Source organism: Gracilinanus agilis, chromosome 1, assembly GCF_016433145.1.
Source record: "Gracilinanus agilis isolate LMUSP501 chromosome 1, AgileGrace, whole genome shotgun sequence".
Lineage (NCBI taxonomy): Eukaryota > Metazoa > Chordata > Mammalia > Didelphimorphia > Didelphidae > Gracilinanus > Gracilinanus agilis.
This window is the reverse complement of record NC_058130.1, coordinates 682,927,347-682,950,458: the sequence shown is the minus strand read 5'-3', so window position 1 is coordinate 682,950,458 and position 23,112 is coordinate 682,927,347. Positions and strand designations below refer to the sequence as shown.

General features: G+C 37.1%; 1 protein-coding gene across 1 annotated transcript in view; it reads left to right on the top strand.

Moving 5' to 3' along the window:
- Positions 1-23,112, top strand: part of KCNQ3 (potassium voltage-gated channel subfamily Q member 3) — a 110,170-nt gene that overhangs the window by 56,308 nt on the left and 30,750 nt on the right. The window contains exons 7-9 of the mRNA XM_044684323.1: positions 2,710-2,805; positions 6,073-6,167; positions 22,737-22,763. Coding sequence (XP_044540258.1) covers positions 2,710-2,805; positions 6,073-6,167; positions 22,737-22,763 — 218 coding nt within the window. The remainder of the gene's footprint in view (positions 1-2,709; positions 2,806-6,072; positions 6,168-22,736; positions 22,764-23,112) is intronic.

Below are 23,112 nucleotides of genomic sequence, written 5' to 3'. Positions count from 1 at the left end.
TATCTGACAGATTGTGATTAGTTCTGAGTGCCGTGTCTGCAGGACATTGATTGAAGTCATGCTTGGATGGCACAGTGAATGATCCAGAGTTTTGAATTATAAAACTTGAAAGGACTAGCTAATAATCAAAGTACACACACACACACACACACACACACACACACACACACACACTTTACAGATTCAGGAAACTGAGAACCAAAAAAGTCAACTGACTTGACCAAAAATACACAGTTAGTTGGCCATAGATCTAGAATTTGAACTCTGGCCCTCTAACTTACTATATTTTTGACTAGAAGCCAGTGATGGACTTTATGTCTGTCCTCTGAGTGTCAGCTTTGGAGAGGCTCATCATAACATTGGCTGCCAGACCATATTAGATGAATATTTCAGCCATAGAAAGTTCCAGAAACCATATACTAAATCACAGAAGACTGAATTGCAATGATGGAGAATTCCCAGTAGAGGAGAGACATCTTGGGAGAAAACTGAGGGGGTCAAGGGATTGGAGGTCATCGTATGAATGAATAGTAGGGTTATATAAGGAAAGGCAGAGGGAGAGATGAAAAGCAAATAGATTATGGCCTGATAAGGAGATTTCAGAATTCTTGAGCATGTAAGTAAATGCATTGTGGGGGATGACAAGATCAAGAGTATGATTTTTTTGTGTCTATAGCTGAGGTGGGAGGAAGAATAACTCATGGTGGGATTGATGAGTAGGAACTGGGAGGTTAGAGTAAATGATGAAAGAACAGTATATGTGTTGAAGTCTCCTATTATAAGGGCAGGACAACAAGAACTATAAAATAATGACAAAAACAAAGCCTAGCTTGAGAGAATAGTTGTTAAAAAAAAAAACTCTCCGTCTCCATGTCCTGTGACTCTATCTCTGTCTCTTTTTCTCTAGCTATCTTTCTCTCTGTCTGTCTCTTTATCTTTGCTTCTTTTTCTCTGTCTTTCTTTCTGTCTCACTAAAATTACTTAGCATTTATTTTGCATATATTTTTCTACTTCCTCTCCAGTAAGCATGTAGTCCTCATTCCCTGTGTTTAGAATGTAAATGCTCTTAGATTAAGAACTATTCACTTTTATTCCTATTTCCCCATAATATGGGACTGTGACTAGCACATAGAAAGTGCTTACCAAGTTTTTGCTGGATTGGATAGGAAAAACTTCATGGAGATGGTAGCATTTAATCTGAGTCTTAAAAGAAAAGGAGAATTTCAACAAAAAAGTAGTCGATTATAGATGTAGGGTGGAGGAGGAGGGGGACATAGCATGAACAAAAGATCAGATGTGGGAAATTAAGAAAGAGAATAGGAAAAATAAATAGTAAACCAATTATAGGATAAGGAGTTCATCCAAAACCCTCATTTTGCAGAATTTCAGAAAAAAGAATATATTTTTCCCCTCAATACATGGGTGATGTATCTACAATTTGAACTCAGGCTTTCAGACTCTCACTCCATTGTTCTTTCCACTATTCATGGCAGGCACCCAATTCTCTAAAAATACTGGTTCATGTCTGTCTGTCCTGTATTTCATCCAGTCAGGAAGGTCAGAGGTCCATAAGAGAGCTCTGAACTAAGCGGTGATGAGTTGAATTTCATGGAGTTCATACTGTAAGGGTACAGTAGGCAAGTAAAAAAAAGGACAGAGAAATACATTATGAAGAAGGATGGGCAAATCTGGAAAGAATGAGTATGATGTAAGTGTTCATAGAGATAATGCCATAAAGTCTAGGATTATCCTAGATAGTGAGGAAATAACAGAATTTCAGAACAAGAAAAGATCCCCTTTTTCCCTTCTAGATCTGCCATCTTCCCAAACTGACATGTCTAAAGCTAATGCATAGACAAAAATCTATTTCCTCTTCCTTTTTAGGTAAAAGAGAGTAGAAGATTAATGGCCTAAATGGATGTGGCATACAATAGCCATTCCTCCTAATGCACTCATAGCTGGGGATCAAGTGCCTGATTTCCTTTGAAGTCTTCTTGTTTACCTGGGCATATTTCCTCTTTAGAGTCTCCCAGGGAGCCCATACTGAAAATAACAAAAAGAACACTTAAATTTGGAGCCAGAAAAACTGGGTTCAAAACCAACTCTACTACTTGTGTGATTTTCTTCACACTACGGAGTACCTTAACATTTTCCTCTGTAAAATAAAAGGATTGTACTAGATTACCAATGACCCTGCCAGCATTAAGTCTATGATGCCCTAATCCTGTGAGTATTCAATCAACAGCATTTTAGGGATCACAAAGCATAACTTTATAATGTCTAGGGCACTGTTATTGACACTCGGGGCTAAGACAGCCAAAGATTTGAAGTCAGGAAGTCAAATCCTGCCTTAGATACTTACAAACTATGTGACCTGGGACAAGCCACTTGCCCTCTATCAGTCTCCTTTTCTTCAACTATAAAATAGGAGTAATAATAGCACTTAACTCCCAGACCAGGGTTGCTATGAAGATAAAATATTTTTTCAAGTACTTTCCAAAACTTAAGACATTGTATAAATGCTTTTATTTATTCATTATTCTTATAACTTTATGAATCTAAATCAATCAAAACATATGCATTTATTAAGCTACTACTACGTGCCAGGAACTGTATTTATTATTGGCAATAGTAGGCCAAAGAAAGTCAAATGCTTGTTCAGAGAGCCCAGTGATCTGCTTTGATTGTGTCAATGTTCCTTTTAATCAGGGAATTCTTGGATCAGGGCTGGCTCTCAAGGTACAAGAACAACATCGACAGAAACATTTTGAGAAAAGAAGGAAACCAGCTGCTGAACTCATACAGGTTTGTTTTTTCTGACTTTCTAAATATAAAGATATGAGTTGAAGTCTTGGATGATCCAGGATGATAAGATCCAGGTAGTGTGTGTGTGTGTGTGTGTGTGTGTGTGTGTGTGTGTGTGTGTGTGCCAATGCTGGTGACTGCTGATTTCTAGGATTCTATGACCCCCATCAAAAACACATCCAAGGGAATAGAGAAGGATTTGGAATATACCATCAAAAATTTGGTTGTTCCTAACAAAGTAATAAAGAATTTCTAAATGACCTCGTTCTTTGATAGTGTCTGAACTTAAAACTTGGGCAGCTGCTGGTCAATCCAATAAACAAGGCTTTTTCTCAGGAATGTTCATCAACGGAAGAGAACACATCATGATGGCAGAGCAGAAAGCTATGTAGGGAAGCAGAGCATTACTAATCTTTCATGAAGAGTAGTCACATGTTATAAATAAAAATTGGTCCGGAGGCTCATTATCAGGTTTATAAGCATTTATTAGCTCAGAGAGAGAGAGAGAGGGGAAAGAAGAGAGGATAGAAAGAGAGATAGAGAAAGAAAGAGAGACAGAGAGAGACAGAGAGAGGTGGATGGATAGATAGACTGATAGACTGATAGATTGATAAAGATAAAAGAAGATAGGTGGTCAGATGGAGGAATAGAGAGGTGGATGAATGGATAGATAGAGCATTTGAGCAGGCATTAAGAAATGAAAAATACAAATTAGCTCAGTTATAGAGTCCATGTAGCATAACTCATTCCCCAATATGAATTCCTTTGAGTTGGGATTAATCCCATTTCATATGAGAAGTCTACTTTGGTATTAATGAAGTATTTTGCAAATATAATAAAACTCACTTCCCCATTAGTAAGAGTCTCACCTTCTTCCCATATTCAATTCAGCTGAGCCTAAGAAATGTTTGGAAACATTGCAGACATAAAAGTTTTCATATCCCAATAGCTTTTGACCAAAGAATGTCTTTCTCAGGATCCCAATGTGGTATGAAAGGCATGTGTGTCTTACATTTCCACCAGAGGGTGCTCCTTCCCTTGAAAGCTGTTTAGAGTTGAGAAGGGTATGAAAACTTTAGGAAGCACTTTCCATCTCAATTTGGATAAGGAGAAAGCAGAAAGTGAGACTTGATTATATTTAATCTTTCAATAACCAAGTTAAAACATTACCTCACTTCTCCCCCTCACTTTAAGTTTATTTGAAGACTGTGATCATCCTTAGTGTAGTTGAACTTTGTTTAAGAATAGCCATACATTAATCAATTAAGAAGCATTTATTATTGAATTTTTAACGCTTTAAGACCATGAAAGTCATTTGATTTTCCAGTGCTCCCAAGGCACAAGTATCAAACACTGCAGACTGCAAGCTCCACTCCACAACCTGGCTGAGCTAGATTAAAATATAATTTGGAACTATTTAACAAAATAAGCAAAAGTACAATAAAACAGAAAACTAAATGTACTGAAATATAGTCATTTTTTAACCCTTAACTTCTATGTATTGGCTCATAGGTGGAAGAGTAGTAAGGGTGGGCAATGGGGGTCAAGTGACTTGCCCAGGGTCACACAACTGGGAAGTGTCTGAGGCCAGACTTGAACGTAGGACCTCCTGTCTCTAAGTCTTTCAATCCACTGAGCTACCCAACTGCCCCCCTAGTCATTATTTTTTAACACAAACACAATTCAGGATTTTAGCTTGTTCTTCTTCATCCTAGAGAGTAAAAAAAGGAAGGAAGGAAGAGAGGGAGGGAGGGAGGGAGGGAGAAGAATGGAAAGAATGAAGGAAACACAGGCAATATGCTAAATATAGGCACAAATATATTCATGTAAATGCATATAAAAAGGAGTCAGAAGAAGAGAAATGATAGTGCCACTATTCTATGGTCACATTAAATCTAAAGTGTTGGATTAAAGTTAGGGTGTTATATTTTAGGAAGAAAATTTATCAATGGGGTGGCGTAATGAAAAGACTACTGAATTTCTGAGTCAGAAGACAAATATTTGAATCTTGACTTTGGTCCTTACTATCAATAACCTTAGGGAAATTATTTCATCTTTCTAATCTTTGGTTTCTTTCATCACTGAAAGTGTTTGGATAGAATGACTGCTAAGATCCCTTCAAATTCTAAAATTCTATGAGCCTCTAAGTTGGAGCATGTCCAGAAGAGGTGAACCAAAAAGTTGATAGGTCCAGTGAGGCTACAGAATATGAAGATTAGGGAAAGCAACTACACATAATGCTAAATCTGGAGAAGAGGACATTAGAGGAGACATAAGAAGTACTTTCAAATATTTAAAGTGCTCTCATAGGGAAGAAGCATTAATCTTTCTCTACTTCATCCTAGAGGATAGACCCAAGAACTGTGAGTAGATGTTTCAGTTGAGTATTAGTTAGTTTTTTTTTCTGCGTGTGAGGTACTGTACTGAGGCCTGGAGATACAAAGAAAGACAAATAGCACAGCCCTTTCATCTTTGAGGGTATCACATTCTAATGGGGGGAAACATGCAAACAACTATGTGTACACAAAATATATACAGAGTAAATAGGAAATAAACTCAAGGCTCAAGTTGTTCAAACATAGAATGGCCTGCCTCTGAAGGGAATAATTTCCTTCTTTTAGATGTCTTCAGGTACAAGATAGATGGTCACTTGTTGGGGGAAGGAGGAAAAGAATGGAATAAGTATCTATACCAGTGATTACCAAAGTGGGTGCCACTGCCCCCTGGTGGGTGCTGCAGCAATCCAGGGAGGCAGTGATGGCCACAGGTGCATTTGGGGGAGGTGAATAACTGTAAGGGGGCAGTGATAGTATGTGACAGGGGGCGCTGAGTAATATTTTTTTCTGGAAAGGGGGCGGTAGGCCAAAAAAGTTTGGGAACCACTGATCAGTGCCTACTGATGGGCAGCTAGGTGGCACTAGGCCTGGAATCCAGGAGACTAATCTTCAGGAATTCAAATCTAGTTTCATATACTTTCTAGCTGTGTGGCCCTGGATAAGCCACATAACCCTTTTTGCCTCGGTTTCCTCATCTGTAAAATGACTTGGAGAAGGAAATGGCAAACCACTCCAATATCCATGCCAAGAAAACTCACAAATGGAGTCATAAAGAGTTGAAATGACTGAAACAACATAACAGTGTCTATTGCATGCCAAACATTTTGCCAAGCTCTTTATAAATATTAACTCATTTTATCCTCACTTCAAATGTGGGTTATATGAAACACTCATCTTTGCTTTTTTTTCTTCTCCCTATTCTCTTTCTCAGGCTGCCTGGAGGTATTATGCAACTAATCCCAACAGGATTGATCTTGTAGCTACCTGGAGATTTTATGAATCCATTGTTTCTTTTCCATATTTCAGGCAAGTGGCATTTATTTCCCCCTTGAATTTACAGCATATGACACATATTTCTGATGCTTATAGGTTATGTTTTGATCCGTGGGTTAACCAACTTCCTTTTGGCATTTCATTATATATGTATTGATCTCTGAATGGCTAAGAAGGTTAGGGAAGTAAGGTGGGGGAAAATGGTAATTGCCATTGAATAATAACAATAACAACTATCATTTACATAGTGTTATAAGTTTTGCAAAGTGCTTTATGTGTAATATATCATTTTGTCCTCAAAATAAGGGCATTTTGAGGTATTATTATTAAGCCTATTTTTATAGATGAGAAAAATAGGGTAAACAGATTGAGTTGATTGTCCTAGCCTTGACTCTATCTCACCTCTACTGATTATATTTTGTCAACCATAACTTTATTCCTCCCATCCAGAATTTGTCATACATTCTGAAGATGCCTCACTATTCTTGGCTATGTCTCACCAGGATGGATGACACTTCATCTGCTCCAACTACATTTCACCCATCCTAACTATGATTTCTCCACCCTGGCTACATCTCAACCACCCTGCCCTACTTGCTTCCCATCACTTTGAGATAAATAAGGAATGGACAGGGGGAGAGAATAGACAAAGAGAGAAAGGGAAAGGATAGGTAATTTATGAAACTAGTTATTGTTTGAGACCCCCAAGAGAAGAGTTTAGCTAAAGCTCCCATCTATACATAAGAAGGGAAGCCTACTTCCTCACTTTGACCGGTATTGAACATGGGTGAAAAGTTTGTCCATTTCCTCTGTAAGAAAGCATTCTCCCAAATTTGTATTTGAATTTTTAATTAATCTAAATCCTAGAGTTGGATAAGAACTTTAGAGGTAAGATAGAAATAGACTCATCTGCACTTTAACTCTTATAAAAACAAAGTGGGATGAACTGCAACGTCCAACTTCTGTCTTCTCTAAAAGAAGGCACTGGGAGGAGTTTCATGCTATACCCTTTAGCTCTCTAATCAAAGAAATAAATCAAGCAATCCCTGATTTGTAGCATTTGAAAATTTCTAAACTGTCAATGTTCACCCTGAAAATCTAACAACTATCTGTCCCATCAACTCTAGCACACCTTTAGTTCTATGTTTTCTGGTCATGCAATATTTTGATGGTCATTTTGGCACCACTTTTAGTGTGAAACTTCACACCTATCATACTTGTGGTAATTCCTTGCTCCATTGTGGCTTCCTAATTATTTTTAGACTGTGGTGTTTTCCTTCACAGTCATATACTGTAGCCTCTCTAGAAGGTATTAAAAAGTGGTCAATATAGTCTTTATTTCAGAGAAAATCTTGTGGTTATTGAAAGTACCACAGAATTCCTGAAATGAAATCCAGCTTAATTTCTTCCTCCTATGAAGTGCTAGGCTACGTTCATTGTCCAATTCTTGGCATCTATACAAGATAAATGTACAAATGGATCAGTCCCATTGCCAGAGGGGCTCCATAGAGGTGATGTTGTCCTCTAGAAATTCTTTTTGGGGGGTGACATTGTACTAATTGCAGTGAAGAGCCTCTTAAATAAGACTGGAATCAGTTGTCAACTTGAAAGTAAGCTTATCTCTGGGGCCATTGGTATACTACATGTATTTTGTTGGCATGTGATATGATTTCATTCATAGTCATTTTGAAGATTTTGAGTTATCCAAAAATAGAAGTGAATGAAGAATGCCCATGGTCCAGACCACGATATTCAGTTAGATGGATAGCCCAAAGAACTGGTATATCGATCCTAATTGATATGAATTAAAAAACAATTTTAATAGTCAAATATGATCTCAATCACTGTCAAAAATGAGATAACTGATGTCAATGACAGCTATTTAAGAATATCTTGTTGGGTATTGAGTTCTCTTTAGGGATGTGCTGGAGCCAGCTCTTACCACCTTGTGAACATTTTCATTTCCATTTCATTTCACACACCTCAGACTTAACAATAACCACAAATCAAAGTTTAATTCATTGTCTTATTGATTGTCAAGACTTGGGAAGTAAAAATAATGCAGATTCAATTTTAAAATGGGTGTGCATACTTTTCTACACAGAGAGCTAGGTTGTTAAGCATTTACTAGAAGAGATCTGTGTTACTCTATAAGCATTGCTTGAGCATAGCAAGAGCACAATAGAAAGTTCAGAGGATTAAATCATTGCCAGAATGGAGACCTGGTCTTGTAGACCAGCAACAACAAACAGCAATAGTAATAGCTTTTATATAGAAGTTTCAAAAAAAAAACACCTTACTTTCTATTTTAGTAACAACGATAAGACAAAATGGCAAGGGCTAAGCAAAAGGGATTAAATGACTTACCCAGGAACACACTGCTAAAAGATGTCCCAACTCAAGGCCTGATGCTCTAACTACTGAACCACTTAGTGACCTTCATAGAAATAGTTCTAGTTCACAAAACACTTTGCATCTATTGTCTCGTTTAAGGCTCACACTAATGGAATAATTCAAATTGAGGTCTGAGTAGATGACCTTTAAGATCTCATCGACCTCTCAAATTCTCTCATTTAAAATCCCAGTGCCTAGAATTCTGTTTCTGTTATTATTCTTCCGTCATTCCAGTTATGTCTTACTCTTTGTAGCCCTATTTGGTTTTCTTGGTAAAGATGCTAGGGGTTTTCCATTCCCTTTCCCAGCTCATTTTATAGATAAGGAAATTAAGGACTAAAAGACATGCCGAGGATCATACAACTAATAAGTATCTGGGGCCGAATTTGAACTCATGTTTTCCTGACTCCGGGCTCAGAGCTTTACCTTGGTTTTATTATATAGTTCATTAAAACATAAATATTTCCAATCCATCTTACATTGCTGCTATTTGAAGGAATACTATTCCTTCGAAACCACTTTCATTATACCAGTCTTCTACTCAAGGGACTACAATACATTTTACCATATGAAATCAAAAGTTTTCTTTCTAGCATATAATCAGGGATACTGAAATGCCTGTCAAATAAGGGAGTTACATTGAAATGACCTTCCATTGCTTTCATTCCTCTCAGTCTGTGATAATGTCATCAGTCTCAATGGTAGAGAGAAAAGTTAGATTGAGTTTTGCTTCAGAAAGTGTGTGCCTTTCTCCCTTCTCCCTTTTTGGGTTCCATTCACAGTCACAGAATTTCAGAGTTGGAAGAACCAACCTCAGAGACCATTCGTGTATATATAATTCTCTTGTGAATATGGTAGAATCTGGGAATAAAAATAAGACAGATTCCTAGGTCTTAGCAATGGATGCGTCATGTGTTTGTGTTTCTATATTATTTGTGAATGTGTCTACACAGGTCTATATCTGTATGTGTGTGTACCTATTTGAGAATGTATATTTATGTGTTTGATTGAAAGTCATCTTGCTAACAGATGTTCAGTAATACTTTGTACCAAAGATTGCTCCTGTAAGACCAGGAACACCTTTCAATTCAACAGAATACATTTTTTAAATAGAAAAAAGAAAGATCCCTAGAGTTTTCCCCTTGGCAGCTATATTAAGACAAGAAAGCCCATTGGGGAAAGGGAGTCACTGAATTCCAGCATGTCTTTTTTATTATTAAGAAAGAGGTTGGAGATAATATCCAGATGTGTCCTTACATTTCTGAAGAGCCTTTCAAAGGCACTGGCTTGGACCTCATTCCTGGAAATGGTGCTTTTTTGCAGCTAATTGGAGTCAATAGTCAATTGGGATGTAGTCATACCTCTGGGGCTACGGATACACTGTATGTATTTTGTTGGCATTTTTTGTTACTCTGACTTTTAAAATATTAGAGATGAAGAGGAATAGAGGTTTCTTTATCTATATTCGGAACTAGAATGGGCCTTAGAATACAGAATATCAGCTAGAAGGGTTCTGATGTGGACTATTAAAGTGTAGAATGTAGAATGTTAGAACTGGAAGAGATGTTAAAATGTAGAATGAGAAAAGATAGAATTATAGCGTTATAGAAGACCTCTAGCTGTAGATGTTAGAGCTGGAAGGGATCTTAAAATATAGAATATAGTATGACAAAACTGGAAGATCTTAACACAGAGAATTTCAGAGTACCAAATGCCAAATACAGATTTAAGGGGTAAATAGATTTTAAAACATAAAAATTTAGAACAGTAAAATGTTACAGCTAGGGAGTGCCTTAGGGCAGAGATAACTGGATGAGATAATAGAACAAACAAATCTAGAATGGAAAAGGGGGAGGAGGGGAAAGCAGAGATGTGCCATTTGCAAGGGTGTATGATTTGCATATTGCTGGACTGAAACTAGCCCCTGTACTTTGGCTAATCTAGTGACCCTGAAGTACACTTATCATAATGCATTCCACACAGCAAATGCTTAATACATTTTTAAAATATATTTTAATCTATTTTGTCAAATATTTCCCAATTACATTAATTTTTAAAATTCATTTATTAAAATTTTGATTTCCAAACTCTCTCCTATTCCTTGAAGAAGTAATATTTGGTAATTATACATATTAAGTCATGTAGTCAATGAAAAATTGCATAAGTTTTTCCATATTAGCCATGTTGCAAAAGAAAATATACATGCAAAAAAACAAGAAAAATAAAGAAAGCAAAAAATGTATGCTTTAATCTGCACTCAGAGTTCATCAGTTCTCTTTCTCTCTGGAGGTGTATACTATTTTTTCTTGTGAGTCCTTTGGAACTGATTTGGATCATTGTCTTGTTCAGAGTAGCTAAGGCTTTCAGAGTTGATTATTGTTACAATATTGTTGTTAGTGTGTACAATGCTATCCTGGTTCTGCTCTCTTCTTCACTTTGCATCCGTTCATAAAAGACCTCCTCAGGTTTTTTGCCAGTATTCTGCTTGTCAGGTATTATAGCACAGTAGTGTTTCATTACAATCCTATGCCACAACTTGTTCAAATATTTCCAGTTGATGGACATCCCTTCAATTTTCAATTCTCTGCTACCACAAAAAGAGCTGCTATAAACATTTTTGCACAAATATATCCTTTTCTTTTTTTATTGAGCTCTTTGGGAAAGAGACATAGTAGCAGTATTGCTGAGACAAAGGACATACGTAGTTTCAGAAACGTTTGTGCATTGTTCAATAAATATTGATTGATTGATTGATTGATTGATTGTCAAAGAGCAAAGACTTTGCGCAGGTTATGATCTAGGATTAGAATATGGAGAAAATAACACAATTAAGGACAGACTGCAGAATGTATGTAACCAAGCAGAGGATGCAAAAATTTACTTTGTTAGGGGTTTGTTCCCAGACACTAGTCTCTACCACAGACCCCTGACCAGCTATATACATCCCAAAGGCTAATTCCTAACTGAGTGATGCTTGCTTCTTCTCTCCCACCCTCCTATAGGTTTAGGGCAAAGACTCTGGAAAAGAAAACATATACTGCATTTGGTGTTAGGAAACTGGGGTCCAAATTTCACTGGTTCCTAACTGTGACACTTGAAGAAGTAATGAGACCATAGATCATAGAGTTATGCATTTAGAACCGGAAAGGACTACTTCCTCAGTTTCCCCATCAATGAAGCAGGTATCATTATACTTGCCTCTGTGAAGATCAAATGTACTGATGCTTATAACATTTCATAATAATTAGGTATTTTCTGAGAAGAAGCACAGAGTAGTAGACAGCTGACTTCAGAGTCAAGAAGGCTTAGGTTCAAATTGTGCCTCTGATGCATACTCATCAAGAGACCTGGATAAGTCAATTAATTTCTCAGTGCCCCTGGAAATTCTTTGAACTATATGTTTCAGGATAGTTGTCGATCTGCACTTGTAATGGGAATTTTCTCTCTAAGAATTCTCTATTCCAGGCAAATAAAAGGTAAAGTCCTGGTCTAAACAATGTCATATTAGTTGCTCTTGCTGGAAACAGCATAGTATCATAAAATGAGAATTAAATTTTGGAGTTTGAAAACCAAAGGTATTCTATTTATTATCTGCTTAGCATTAGGCAAGTCACTTAACCTACATGGGCCTCAGTTTTCTCACCTGTAAAAGGAAGGGTATTTGAAGAGATGATTTTAGGGTCCTTTCTACTTCCATATGCGTCTATAACCCTATGAAATGGAAGGGATCTTGGATCACAGAGTATAGGCTGCTAAAAATTAAAGGGAGATTCAAGGATCATTTGCTCCTTCTCTCATTTGATATACTTGAAACCCTGACAGGGAAAGTCACTTACTCAAGGTCATCTGCTAGCTAGTGGTAGAGACTTAACTACAACCCAGTCTGTGGGATGATACAGTGCTTCTGGTCATAATAATAGAATTTATATACTTTTTAATGGGTAGCTAGGGGACATAGCAAATGGAGCACCAAGCCTGAAGTCAGAAAGATTTATTTTCCTGAGTGAGTTCAAATCCTGTTTCAGATACTTACAAGATATATGACCTTAGGCAAGTCATTTAATCATGTTTGCCTTAGTTTCCTCATCTGTAAAATTCTCTAGAGATGGAAATGGCAAGCCACTCCAATATCTTTGCCAAGAAAACACCAAATGGATTACAAAGAATCATGTACAAAATAACAACAAAATGCTTTTAAGGTTTTCAAAGGGCTTTACAAATATTATTTCATTTATTCTGAGAATCTAGGAAACAGAGGGAGTAGCATAGGGCTGTAAGTCACCCTGCTCTAAACCATTATGATGGTCAGCTCAAATCTAGGTTGTCTGACTCTGGATAGGATTTATAAAATAATCAACAGGCATCGGTGAGCCTTGAATTAATTGTTTTGGCATAAGCATGTTTTAATGTCCTACTATAATTAGTAGAGTTATCCAGCCACTTTGGTCAATACAGTCTCCTGCCCCAAATTGTTATCCTTATAATTCAGGGACAATTTCGTTCCCACCAAGTCTCCAGTTACCAAATGTATGAATGAGAAAAGAAAGAAATTATGAATGATGAAGAGGGCTAAAATTAAGGGGCAAAGGCTAGTTATAAAGTTATAAAGGATATCATGAGATATTGCCTATCTGGGCAAGTCACTTTACCCCCAGTGCCTATCCTTTGCCCCTCTTCCATCTTAGAATTGATACTAAGAAGGAAGATAAAGATTTAAGGGGAAAAAAAGGATATCATGGGGAATCTGATCTGATAAGACTGAAATAAATGGAGAAACTATCTTCCTCTTTGAAGGCAGGATATGGTCTTTATCAATCAGAGAATCTCCGAGCTGCAAAGGACCACAAGATTCAAGTTCAACCTCTACCCAGATCAGTTATCCTCCTCTACCATTTCTTTAATGAGTGATCATCCAGATTCTCTTCTAGGGGTCTTATGTTGTTGTTGTTCAGCTGCTTTCATTTGTGTCCAACTCTCGATGACCCCAGTTGGGGTTTTCTTGGTTGAGATACTGGAGTGGTTTGCCATTTCCTTCTCCAGCTCATTTTACTTATGAGAAACTGAGGAGGGTTAAGTGACTTACCCAGGGTTCCACAGGTAGTAATTATCTGAGGCCAAATTTTAACTCATGATTCCAAGGCCAGTGTTCCATTCACTGCCCAATCTAGCTGCCCATGTTCTCACAAGGCAGCTTCATTTCACTCTGGAATAGCTCTAATTATTAGGGAGATTTTCTTTATAATTAGCTAAAGTCAATATGCCTGCCTACCTTTCCAATAATGTCTATTCACTGCTCCTGCTTCTACACTCTGGAGTCAACATGAATGAGTTTTACCCTTTTTCTCTCCAAATATTGAAGACACCTATCTGAAGGACAAGGACCTCTTGTCCAGGCTAAGTCTATCTAATCCCTTCAATGGATCTTTTATCATCCTCTGAATGCTATACCACATTTTTGTTTATATGCTATGTATATTTTGGTTTGTTCACTTGATTAAAAAAATATGTATCCTTTAAAATACCTGCATATTTGACTTAGAATATGGTTTTACTAGCTGGGTGAATTATTAGTTATTGTATTATACATATTATGAATTATGAATAAGAATAGTGCTACAGAAGTGGTGATTGTGGATTGAAAGGATGTTTTTGATTATTGGTATAAAACAATTAATTCTTAATTTTGCTCACTGCTATAAATTGCCACAAAACTAAGCTTTATTGCTGAATTTTTCTTGACTCTCAATAACAGTGTCTTTTTTTTTAAACCCTTGTACTTCGGTGTATTGTCTCATAGGTGGAAGAGTGGTAAGGGTGGGCAATGGGGGTCAAGTGACTTGCCCAGGGTCACACAGCTGGGAAGTGGCTGAGGCCGGGTTTGAACCCAGGACCTCCTGTCTCTAGGCCTGACTCTCACTCAACTGAGCTACCCAGCTGCCCCCAATAACAGTGTCTTAATGTTCCTTTGGCATGGCATTTCTTTCTACTGATTATACACACACACAAACATACCCCCATATACTCACTTATACATGCATCCAGAAGCACAGTGTGATGGAAAGGACACTAGATTTGAATTCAGAGTACGTGGGTTTGAATCCCAGCTCTGGCACTCATTATCTAGGTAACCTGAGCCAAGTCACAACACCATCATCGCTATTATTATTATTGATATAATTATATGTGATGCATAATAATTTTACATTTTAAGAATAGTAAAATAATAGCTAAGATTTTTATAACACTTTAACATTTATAAAATATTTCATATATATGATCTCGTTGGATCCCCACAACAACTGTGCAATAGGTACTATAATTATCCCTATTTTACAGACAAGGAGATTAATGATGGGAGAGCTGAAGTGGCTTGCCCAGTGACACCCAGCTAGTAAAGCCATATTCTAAGTCACGTATTCTTGACTTTAACTCTGGTATGCTATTTCCTTTGCCATCTAGGAAGCTTTAATCTCCTTATGCTTCACTTTTGGGTTGGATTAGCAAAGTCTTTTCTAGTTCTAAATCCTATGACCTTATTTAGCCTGGAGAAGAGATTTGGTTGGTGGCAAAGAAATTATGGAGATGTGGAAGGTGGGGGTGGGCACAATAGCTCTCCTCATAAATATTAAAGCTTCTCATATAGAAGAGCTCATAGATTGGTTTTGTGCAAATCCACTGGGAAAAACTAGGACTGAAGGGCAAAAGTTATAGAGGAATGTATTTCAACTCAAAATACAGAGAAATTTTTCTTAACCAGGATTAGAATACAATTACAATTAGATTTAGAAATAGCCTGGATCATACATAGAATGGCTTCCTGGTGAAGGAATAAGTTGCTTGCTACTAAATCTTTTCAGAGAAAGGCTCAATATTTTTTCAAGGATCCTATAGAAATGGTTCAATCAGATGACCTTTGTCATAGTCCTTTCTACTTGAGATTAGACCTACCCTTTATCCATGTGCCCTTTATGTGGATTGCAAAGAAACACAAAGTAATCAAATACGTGAATGATGTTAAAACCATCCCAGGCAAAACTGAGTCACTGATGATTCAGAAAATGCTTTTAAGGCCACTGTTGTCATCTCATAAGTAGGAGTGATGATTGTACTGGCAAGGGATGGAAGTACTAAGAACGAGATATTTCCAATTAATAGAATGCTAGGAAAGCCCAGTTTTTCAGAATCTACCACTATGCAATATGCAATCATCTCCATAGAGAAGATTTGATCAGGATAAAATCCCTTCCTTGACAAATTCCTGGGGAATCTGTAAGGCTCCTGTAAAGTCATTTAGCTTAAGCACTTTGCAAACCATAGAGAAGCTTGGATTGTTATCCATCCATCCATCCAGTGACATAAGACATTAGAGAACTAAATGTCTTCACTCCTTAAATCTTCCATTTACCCTAAAATAAAATCTATTGTAAATTGTGCAGAAGTGTTCCCAACATGAAGCTCTTGAAAGAAGAAAAACTAAATTCCCTTTAAAATATTAATCCCACAATTTATCTTATAAAAAGAAGCCTTCATGACTTCTATAAAGTTGCATATTATATTCATAATTTTAGTATAACTCATTTCTTATCTAATTTAGTTATCGCCTTCATATGTTAATTCTTCCCTGTCCCTTACTACCTCCCTTCCTTCCTGTACTTTCCTCTTCCCTTCCTCTTCTCTTTTCATTCCTTCCTTAGTCCTTCCCTTCCTCCCTTCCTTTTTCCCTCCTTTCTTCCCTTTCCCCAAGTTTCTTCTTTGTTCCTTTATCTTTTCTCCTCTTCCTCTTTATTCCTTCTCTCTCTATTCTTTCTTCCTAAAGCCTTCCCTCCCTCTTAATCTCCTTTCCTCTCTTTCTTTGCCTTCCTTCCCTCTTTCCTGTCTTCTTTATTTCTTTCCTCTCTAGCTTTTCCCTGTATTTAGTCCTCCATTCCTTCCTTCTTTCCACCCTCCTTTCCTTCTTCTCTTACCTTCTCCCTTCTTTTTTCTTCCCTTCCCTCCTCCCTCTCTTCATTCCTTCTTTCTTTTCTCCCCGCTATCTCCCTCCCTTTTTCTCATCTTAATTTCTTCTCTCTCTTTATCTCTTTTCCATCTGTCCTTTCCTCTCCAGCCTTTCCCACCTCTCTTCTCTCTTGCTTCCTTTCTTCCATTAATTTCTCTCTTCCCTCCTTTCTATTTTCCTTTGCTTTGTCTTCATTCTTTTCACTCATCTTTAAAAATAACCCAGAAGGTTGCTTTGCTTTGAATGACATCAGCATCCCCAGTTGCCAAGTTTTCGTGGCCTTCATCAGTAGAATGTGCATTAGAATGTTTACCTTCTGCTTCTATCATCTTTGACTTTACACAGTAATCATTGCATCAAACAATGAACACTTGATGCTGGAGAGAATCACTGACTGACTCATACCTTCAGATATACGCACATTGCTAAGCCAGTGTTCTTTTTGCCTTAACCCTGCCTGACTCAGAAAATTTTGGAGAAAGAAAGGACATGAAAATATTTTATAGTTGTATCTTTTTCATTGTGAGGATAAAAATATTATCACAAGATTTAAAGATGAAAAACTAGGGCTTGTCTAGTCCCATCTGGTCTTTTTCTGACATGAAGGAAACGAGGTCCAAATTGAAAGTGACTTTCCCAGGGTCTTGGACATAAGTGCCTCCCCCCACAAGTTTTTTTGTCCTTTTTGGCCTATCTGGTCTCAAATCTAAGAGCTCTGTGAATAATGATAATATAGTGCATTTGGACATGTTAAAATGTGTACAGAGGCAGCCTGTTGCATTGGAGGGAAAACCTTAAAATGGAAATCAGGAATGGTGAGCTCATAAGAAATGACAAAGAATATGGTTTCAGAAAAATCTGGAAAGACATACATGAACTGATGCATAGTGAAATGAGCAGAACCAAAAGACCACTGTACACAGTGACAGCGATATTTCTTCACGAAAAATGAATGCCCTAGTTATTCTTAGCAAGGCAGTGATCCAAGACAATCCCTGAGACTCATAATGAAAAATACCATCTGCCCTCTGAGAAAGAATGGATAGAGTCTGAATATAGTCTCAAGTACTATATTTCATTTACATTCTTCTCTTATTCATTTGATATCTCTTCCACAAAATGACTAATTTAGAAAAATGTTTTGCAAAATTATACATGTAAAATCTATATCACATTGCTTACTGTCTCAAAGAGTGGTGAGGGCAGGAAGGGAAGGGAAGAGACACCAGAAGAAGGGAGAGAATTTGGAACTCAAAACTTTAAAAAGTGGATGTTAAAATTTTCTATGTTTAATAGGGAAAAATAAAATACTGTTTTAAAAAGTGAGTTCTAGTCTAGGCTTTGGCATTAACCAGTTGTGTAACCTTGAACAAATTATATTATTTCTATGTGCCTTGGTTCCCTCTTTTGCATAATTAGACATTTGGACCCAATGAGTTTCAAGTTCCTTATTCCCTTCTAGCTCAAACATTTTATGACTAAATCAAATAATGTTACAACATCCCATTTAAACTTTTACTCCATTGTTTTTCCTCTCTTCCAGTTGGTTTCAAGGAACTAAGAATGGTTAGTCAGAAGATTGCATCCTATCATTTCTCTTGGGTTTTTTTTTCTTTTTTCCTTTCTTCTGATTCACTATTCTTTTTCAGAACTAAAAGACAGACAAACAAAATTACCCCTTAAATGCCACCAAATAAATCACCTCTACAGAGGATTTAAATGGCAAATACGATCTCTGTACTCTCTAAGGAAGAGCACTTGCTTTCTTGACCTTAGGTCTAATCACTTAAAAATCATTTATTAGGAGCAAGTTAGATGGCTCAGTGGATTGAGAGTCAGGCCTCGGAATGGGGGGTCCTGAGTTCAAATTTAATTTCAGATATTTCCTAGCTGTGTGATGCTGGGAAAGTCACTTAACACTCATTGTCCAGCCCTTATGGTTCTTCTGCCTTGAAACCAGTACACAGTATTGACTCCAAAATGGAAGATAAGAATATTAAAAAAGCACTTACTAACTGCTTGAGAGTTTAATGAAATAGATTCTAGCATGCTTTGCAGAATGAAATTTTAATAGGAAAATTTAGTAGGAAATGTATAGAAAACTAATCATGGGCAGAAACTATTGATGTTTAATTGAGGGGAAGAATGACTTTACACTTGTTTCTCCGTGATTTAGAAGGAAGGATAAAAGCATTTTGTCCTATGTGGGAGGCACTGTGGTACAAAGAATTGAAAGGAAAAAAAAATAGAGCTCTTGCCCTCAAAAAACCTGTTTTATCAGCTCAGTTACAAAGCTTTCAAGCCTGCTAGCTTCTGAATTTCAACAGAAATCAGTTGAAAATTGCAGTATTGAATAAGGTTGAGCTAACAAGCCATCATTAACAAATGAATAGTTCTGGATAAATTTTACCCCAACATATAACCATTAGGTATTATTTCATTTGATGCCCAGGACTCTATAAAGTTGATACTATTATTATCCCTAGATATCTGGACCAGGAGTCAGGAAGACCTGAATTCACATCCAGTCTCATACACATACTAGCTATGTGACCCTGGGCAAGTCACTTAACTCTGATTGCCTCAGTTTCCTCATCTGCAAAATGAACTGGAGAAAGAAATGGCAAACCACTTCAAAATCTCTGCCAAGAAAATCCCAAATGGGTTCAAAAAAGTCAGACACAACCAAAAACAACTGCATAATTGTTATCCTTTATCATGTGTAAAATTCAATGAAGGTTGGATAAGGACATTTTCTCTGAGCATGATAATAATTTATTAGCCAGTATACCACCTGTTAATAAAGCAATCAATTGCTATCTCAATTTAAATCAGACTCCCAGATCAAACTTTTTATCAAATCAAGCTCCTTTTTATAAGCACAGAACAAAGAACAGAACAGGGTAGTGAGGAAATAATGTAATTGGTTATAGAGTTGGTGACATCATGAGATTGAGGGAGCTTGGAAGTTGGGCAAGTAGAACTAGCAACAATCCCCTCCTTTCCTCCTGTGATAAGAAATGCTCATTTTTTAAACATTTATTATTATTTATTTTTTAGAAAAGTTAACATGGTTACATAATTCATGCTCTTACTTTCTCCTTCACCCCCCAAGATCCCCCCACCATGGCTGATGTGTATTTCCACTGGTTTTAACATGTGTCATTGATCAAGACCTATTTCCAAATTGTTGATACTTGCACTGGTGTGGTAGTTTCGAGTCTACATCCCCAATCATGTCCCCCTCAACCCATGTGTTCAAGCAGTTGTTTTTCTTCTGTTTCCACTCCTGTAGTTATTCCTCTGATTGTGGGTAGCGTTCTTTTCCATAAGTCCCTCAGAATTGTCCTCAGTCATTGCATTGCTACTAGTACAGAAGTCCATTATATTCTATTTTACCACAGTGTATTGGTCTCTGTGTACAATGTTCTTCTGGCTCTGCTCCTTTCACTCTGCATCAATTCCTGGAGGTCTTTCCAGTTCACATGGAATTCCTCCAGTTTATTATTCCTTTCAGCACAATAGTATTCCATCACCAGCATATACCACAATTTGTTCAACCATTCCCCAATTGAAGGACATACCCTCAAGAAATGCTCATTTTTTAAGTTTAACGGCAAGTTTAGAGACAGTGAGCTAGAATTCTTTGGATGACAAATCAGACAATCCTGAAAGATAACTTGGTGGGGAAAAGATACTAGAGTAGACTCTCTTGTGTCCATTCACATTCCCAAGGATCTGATTTTCTTTAGCCAAGAATAAAACTGTGATTAGCAAGAGAATAAGATTTCTACATTTAATTCATTATATGCCAATTGAATTTTTGAAATATGTTCAGAAACAAAGAACCATGGGTACTTATAGGACAAAATTAACAAGTTATAAATAGAATGAATTAAAAATTATATAGAATCAACTCTATCTTCTCACTCCATTATAAAGATGAGGAAAGTGAGGCTGAGAAGTTAAAGGGCTTATATCTCACAGACAGCGTCTAAAGCAGAACTTGAACTCTGGTTTTCCTGACTTTAAGCACAGCACTCCCTCCTTTGCACCACCCAAAAACTTCTTACCACAGGCTATCCTTCTGAATATTTGAAGGGCTATCATGTGGAAGAAATATTTTACTGGTTTTCCATGCCCTAGAAAGAAGAAATAAGAAAACTAGATGGAGGTCTGAGGGGGTTAGCTTAGTCTAAGGAAATACCAATTAGAACTCTCTAAAATAGGATAGACCTTCTAGATAAATAGCTTGTTACCTGTAGTATCCTTTAAGCAGGGGCAGGATAAAGACCTCATTGCAACTCAAAGGAATACTTAAGTGCCTGTGTAAGCTGTTTAGACTACAAAGACAAATATAAAATTTTGCTTGCCTACAAAGAGTTTACATTTTACTGGAAGGGTATGGTTTTGATATGGATAAGACATAGGGATATGTGAATATTATTTTCAAGCATATGAAGTGTTCTCATGTAAAATGATAATAGTAGCGTAAATTCATAAGGCAGGTTGATAATAAAGCGAAAAGAAAAGATAAATTTCAGAGCATGACCTAGAGTTAGTCTAGATTCACATGAATACATAATACAAGTATCAGAAGGTGCTTCTGTCTTTCTTTTGGTCCTTACAATTCAGGGTGTGTGCAAAACCAACCTAACTTCATCCAAAAACTTCTCTTTCCCATCTTCTCCATCAGTGAGTCAATAAGCATTTATTAATCATTTACTATGTGCCAGTCTTCTTGCTAAATGCTGGGGATATAAAGAAAAGCAGAAAACAGATCTTAGCCTCAAGAGGTTGACAATCATAAATGCAAACAACTATTTACATATATGACACATACAGTATAAATGGCAGCTATGTTTCACAGTGAATAGAACGTAGGGCTTGGTATCAGGAAAACCTGAGATCAAATCCTAAGACAAATATCTAAATTTACTAGCTATTTGATATTGGGTAAGTCATTTAACTTATATCTGCCTCAGTTTCCTCATCTGTACAATGGAGATAATAATACCTCCCATGGGTGTTCTGATGATCAAATGTAATAACATTTGTTTTATATAAAATTTTTCCCAATTATATATAAAATAATTTCAACATTCATTTTCTAAAAATTTGAATTCCAAATTTTCTTCCTCCTTTCCTCCCTCCCCTCCTTCATTCCTCCTTTCCTCTCCTTACCTTTCCCTAAGATAGAAAGCAGTTTGATCTGGGTTATACTTGTGTGATCCTGCAAAATGTATTTCCACATCAGTCATGTTGTAGAAGAACACTTTTATTAAAAAAAAATAAAGAAAATAAAGTGAAAATAGGATGCTTCAATCAGCATTCAACTCCATGAGTTCTTTCTCTGAATGATGGATAGAATTTTTTGTCATGACTCCTTTGGAATTATCTTAGAGCAAATAATAAGAATAGCAAAGTCATTCACAGCTGATCATTAAATAGTATTTGCAATGCACTTTGAGAACCTTCAAATACTACATATATGCTAGCTATTATTAAATTCAAGAAAGCTCAGAGAGAGGAAGGGCAGAGACTGAGAAGGTCTCATTCTCTTCTCTACCCCATCATCTTCTGATCTAAACTGCCTCCCCTTTTTTCTCTTTTTCCTCTAATAAAGAGATCAAGGTTGGGAAAAACTATTCAGAGAGGTAGTGTGATAAGGTGAAAAGGGCTCTGGATTTGAAATTGAGTGAAACCTGAGTTCAGATGCCAACTCCCTAGCTCATATGATACTGAGCAAGTCATTTCTTCTCTCTAAGCCTCAGTTTCCTCATCAGTGCATGGACATAAAAAATGCTCATCTTACCTTTCTCATAGGCTTCTATGGAAAAGTGTTACATGGGGAAAGCTAAATGACTCGATGAATTGAAATCCAGGCTTAGAGATGGGAGTTCCTGGGTTCAAATCTGGCCTCAGACGCTTCCTATTTTTGTGATTCTGGCAAGTCACTTAAATCCCATTGGCTAAAAAAGTGTTATAGAAATTTGAGCTGCCTCCCCCCCCCCCCATCAAACTGTCTCTCATGCCTTTATTTCATTACACCCAACACATTCTCCTTTACCCTATCCTGCTTTCAGTTTTCCTATTTGTGACAGAAAAGGTATACCCTGTTCTGAATGGGAGGTGGGGAAGGGGGAAGACTCAACAATGGCAGCTGTTCTAAGCTATGCTCACCTTTGCTTCCCCTCTTCTTTTCCTTACAGAAAAGAGCAGTTGGAGGCAGCAGCCAGGTAGGTGTTCCTTATTGCTCAATTCCTTCAAGTCAAGTCAAAAAGCATTTATTAAAGCATCTACTATGTGCCAGGCATTATTCTAAATACTGCAGGTGCAAAAGAAAGACAAAAGACAGTCTCTGCCTCCAAGGAGTTCACAATCTAATGGGAAGACATCCTGTAAACAACTAGGTTCAAATAAGATATAGATAGAATTAATTATAGATAATTTCACAGGAAAGGAACTCCCATTGAGATGAATCATGATTCTGTCCTCCCTCCCTCCCTTCCTTCCTTCCCTTCTTCCTTCCTTCCCTTCCTCCTTTTCTTCCTTTCTTCCATCCTTCCTTCCTGGACTCCTTCTTCC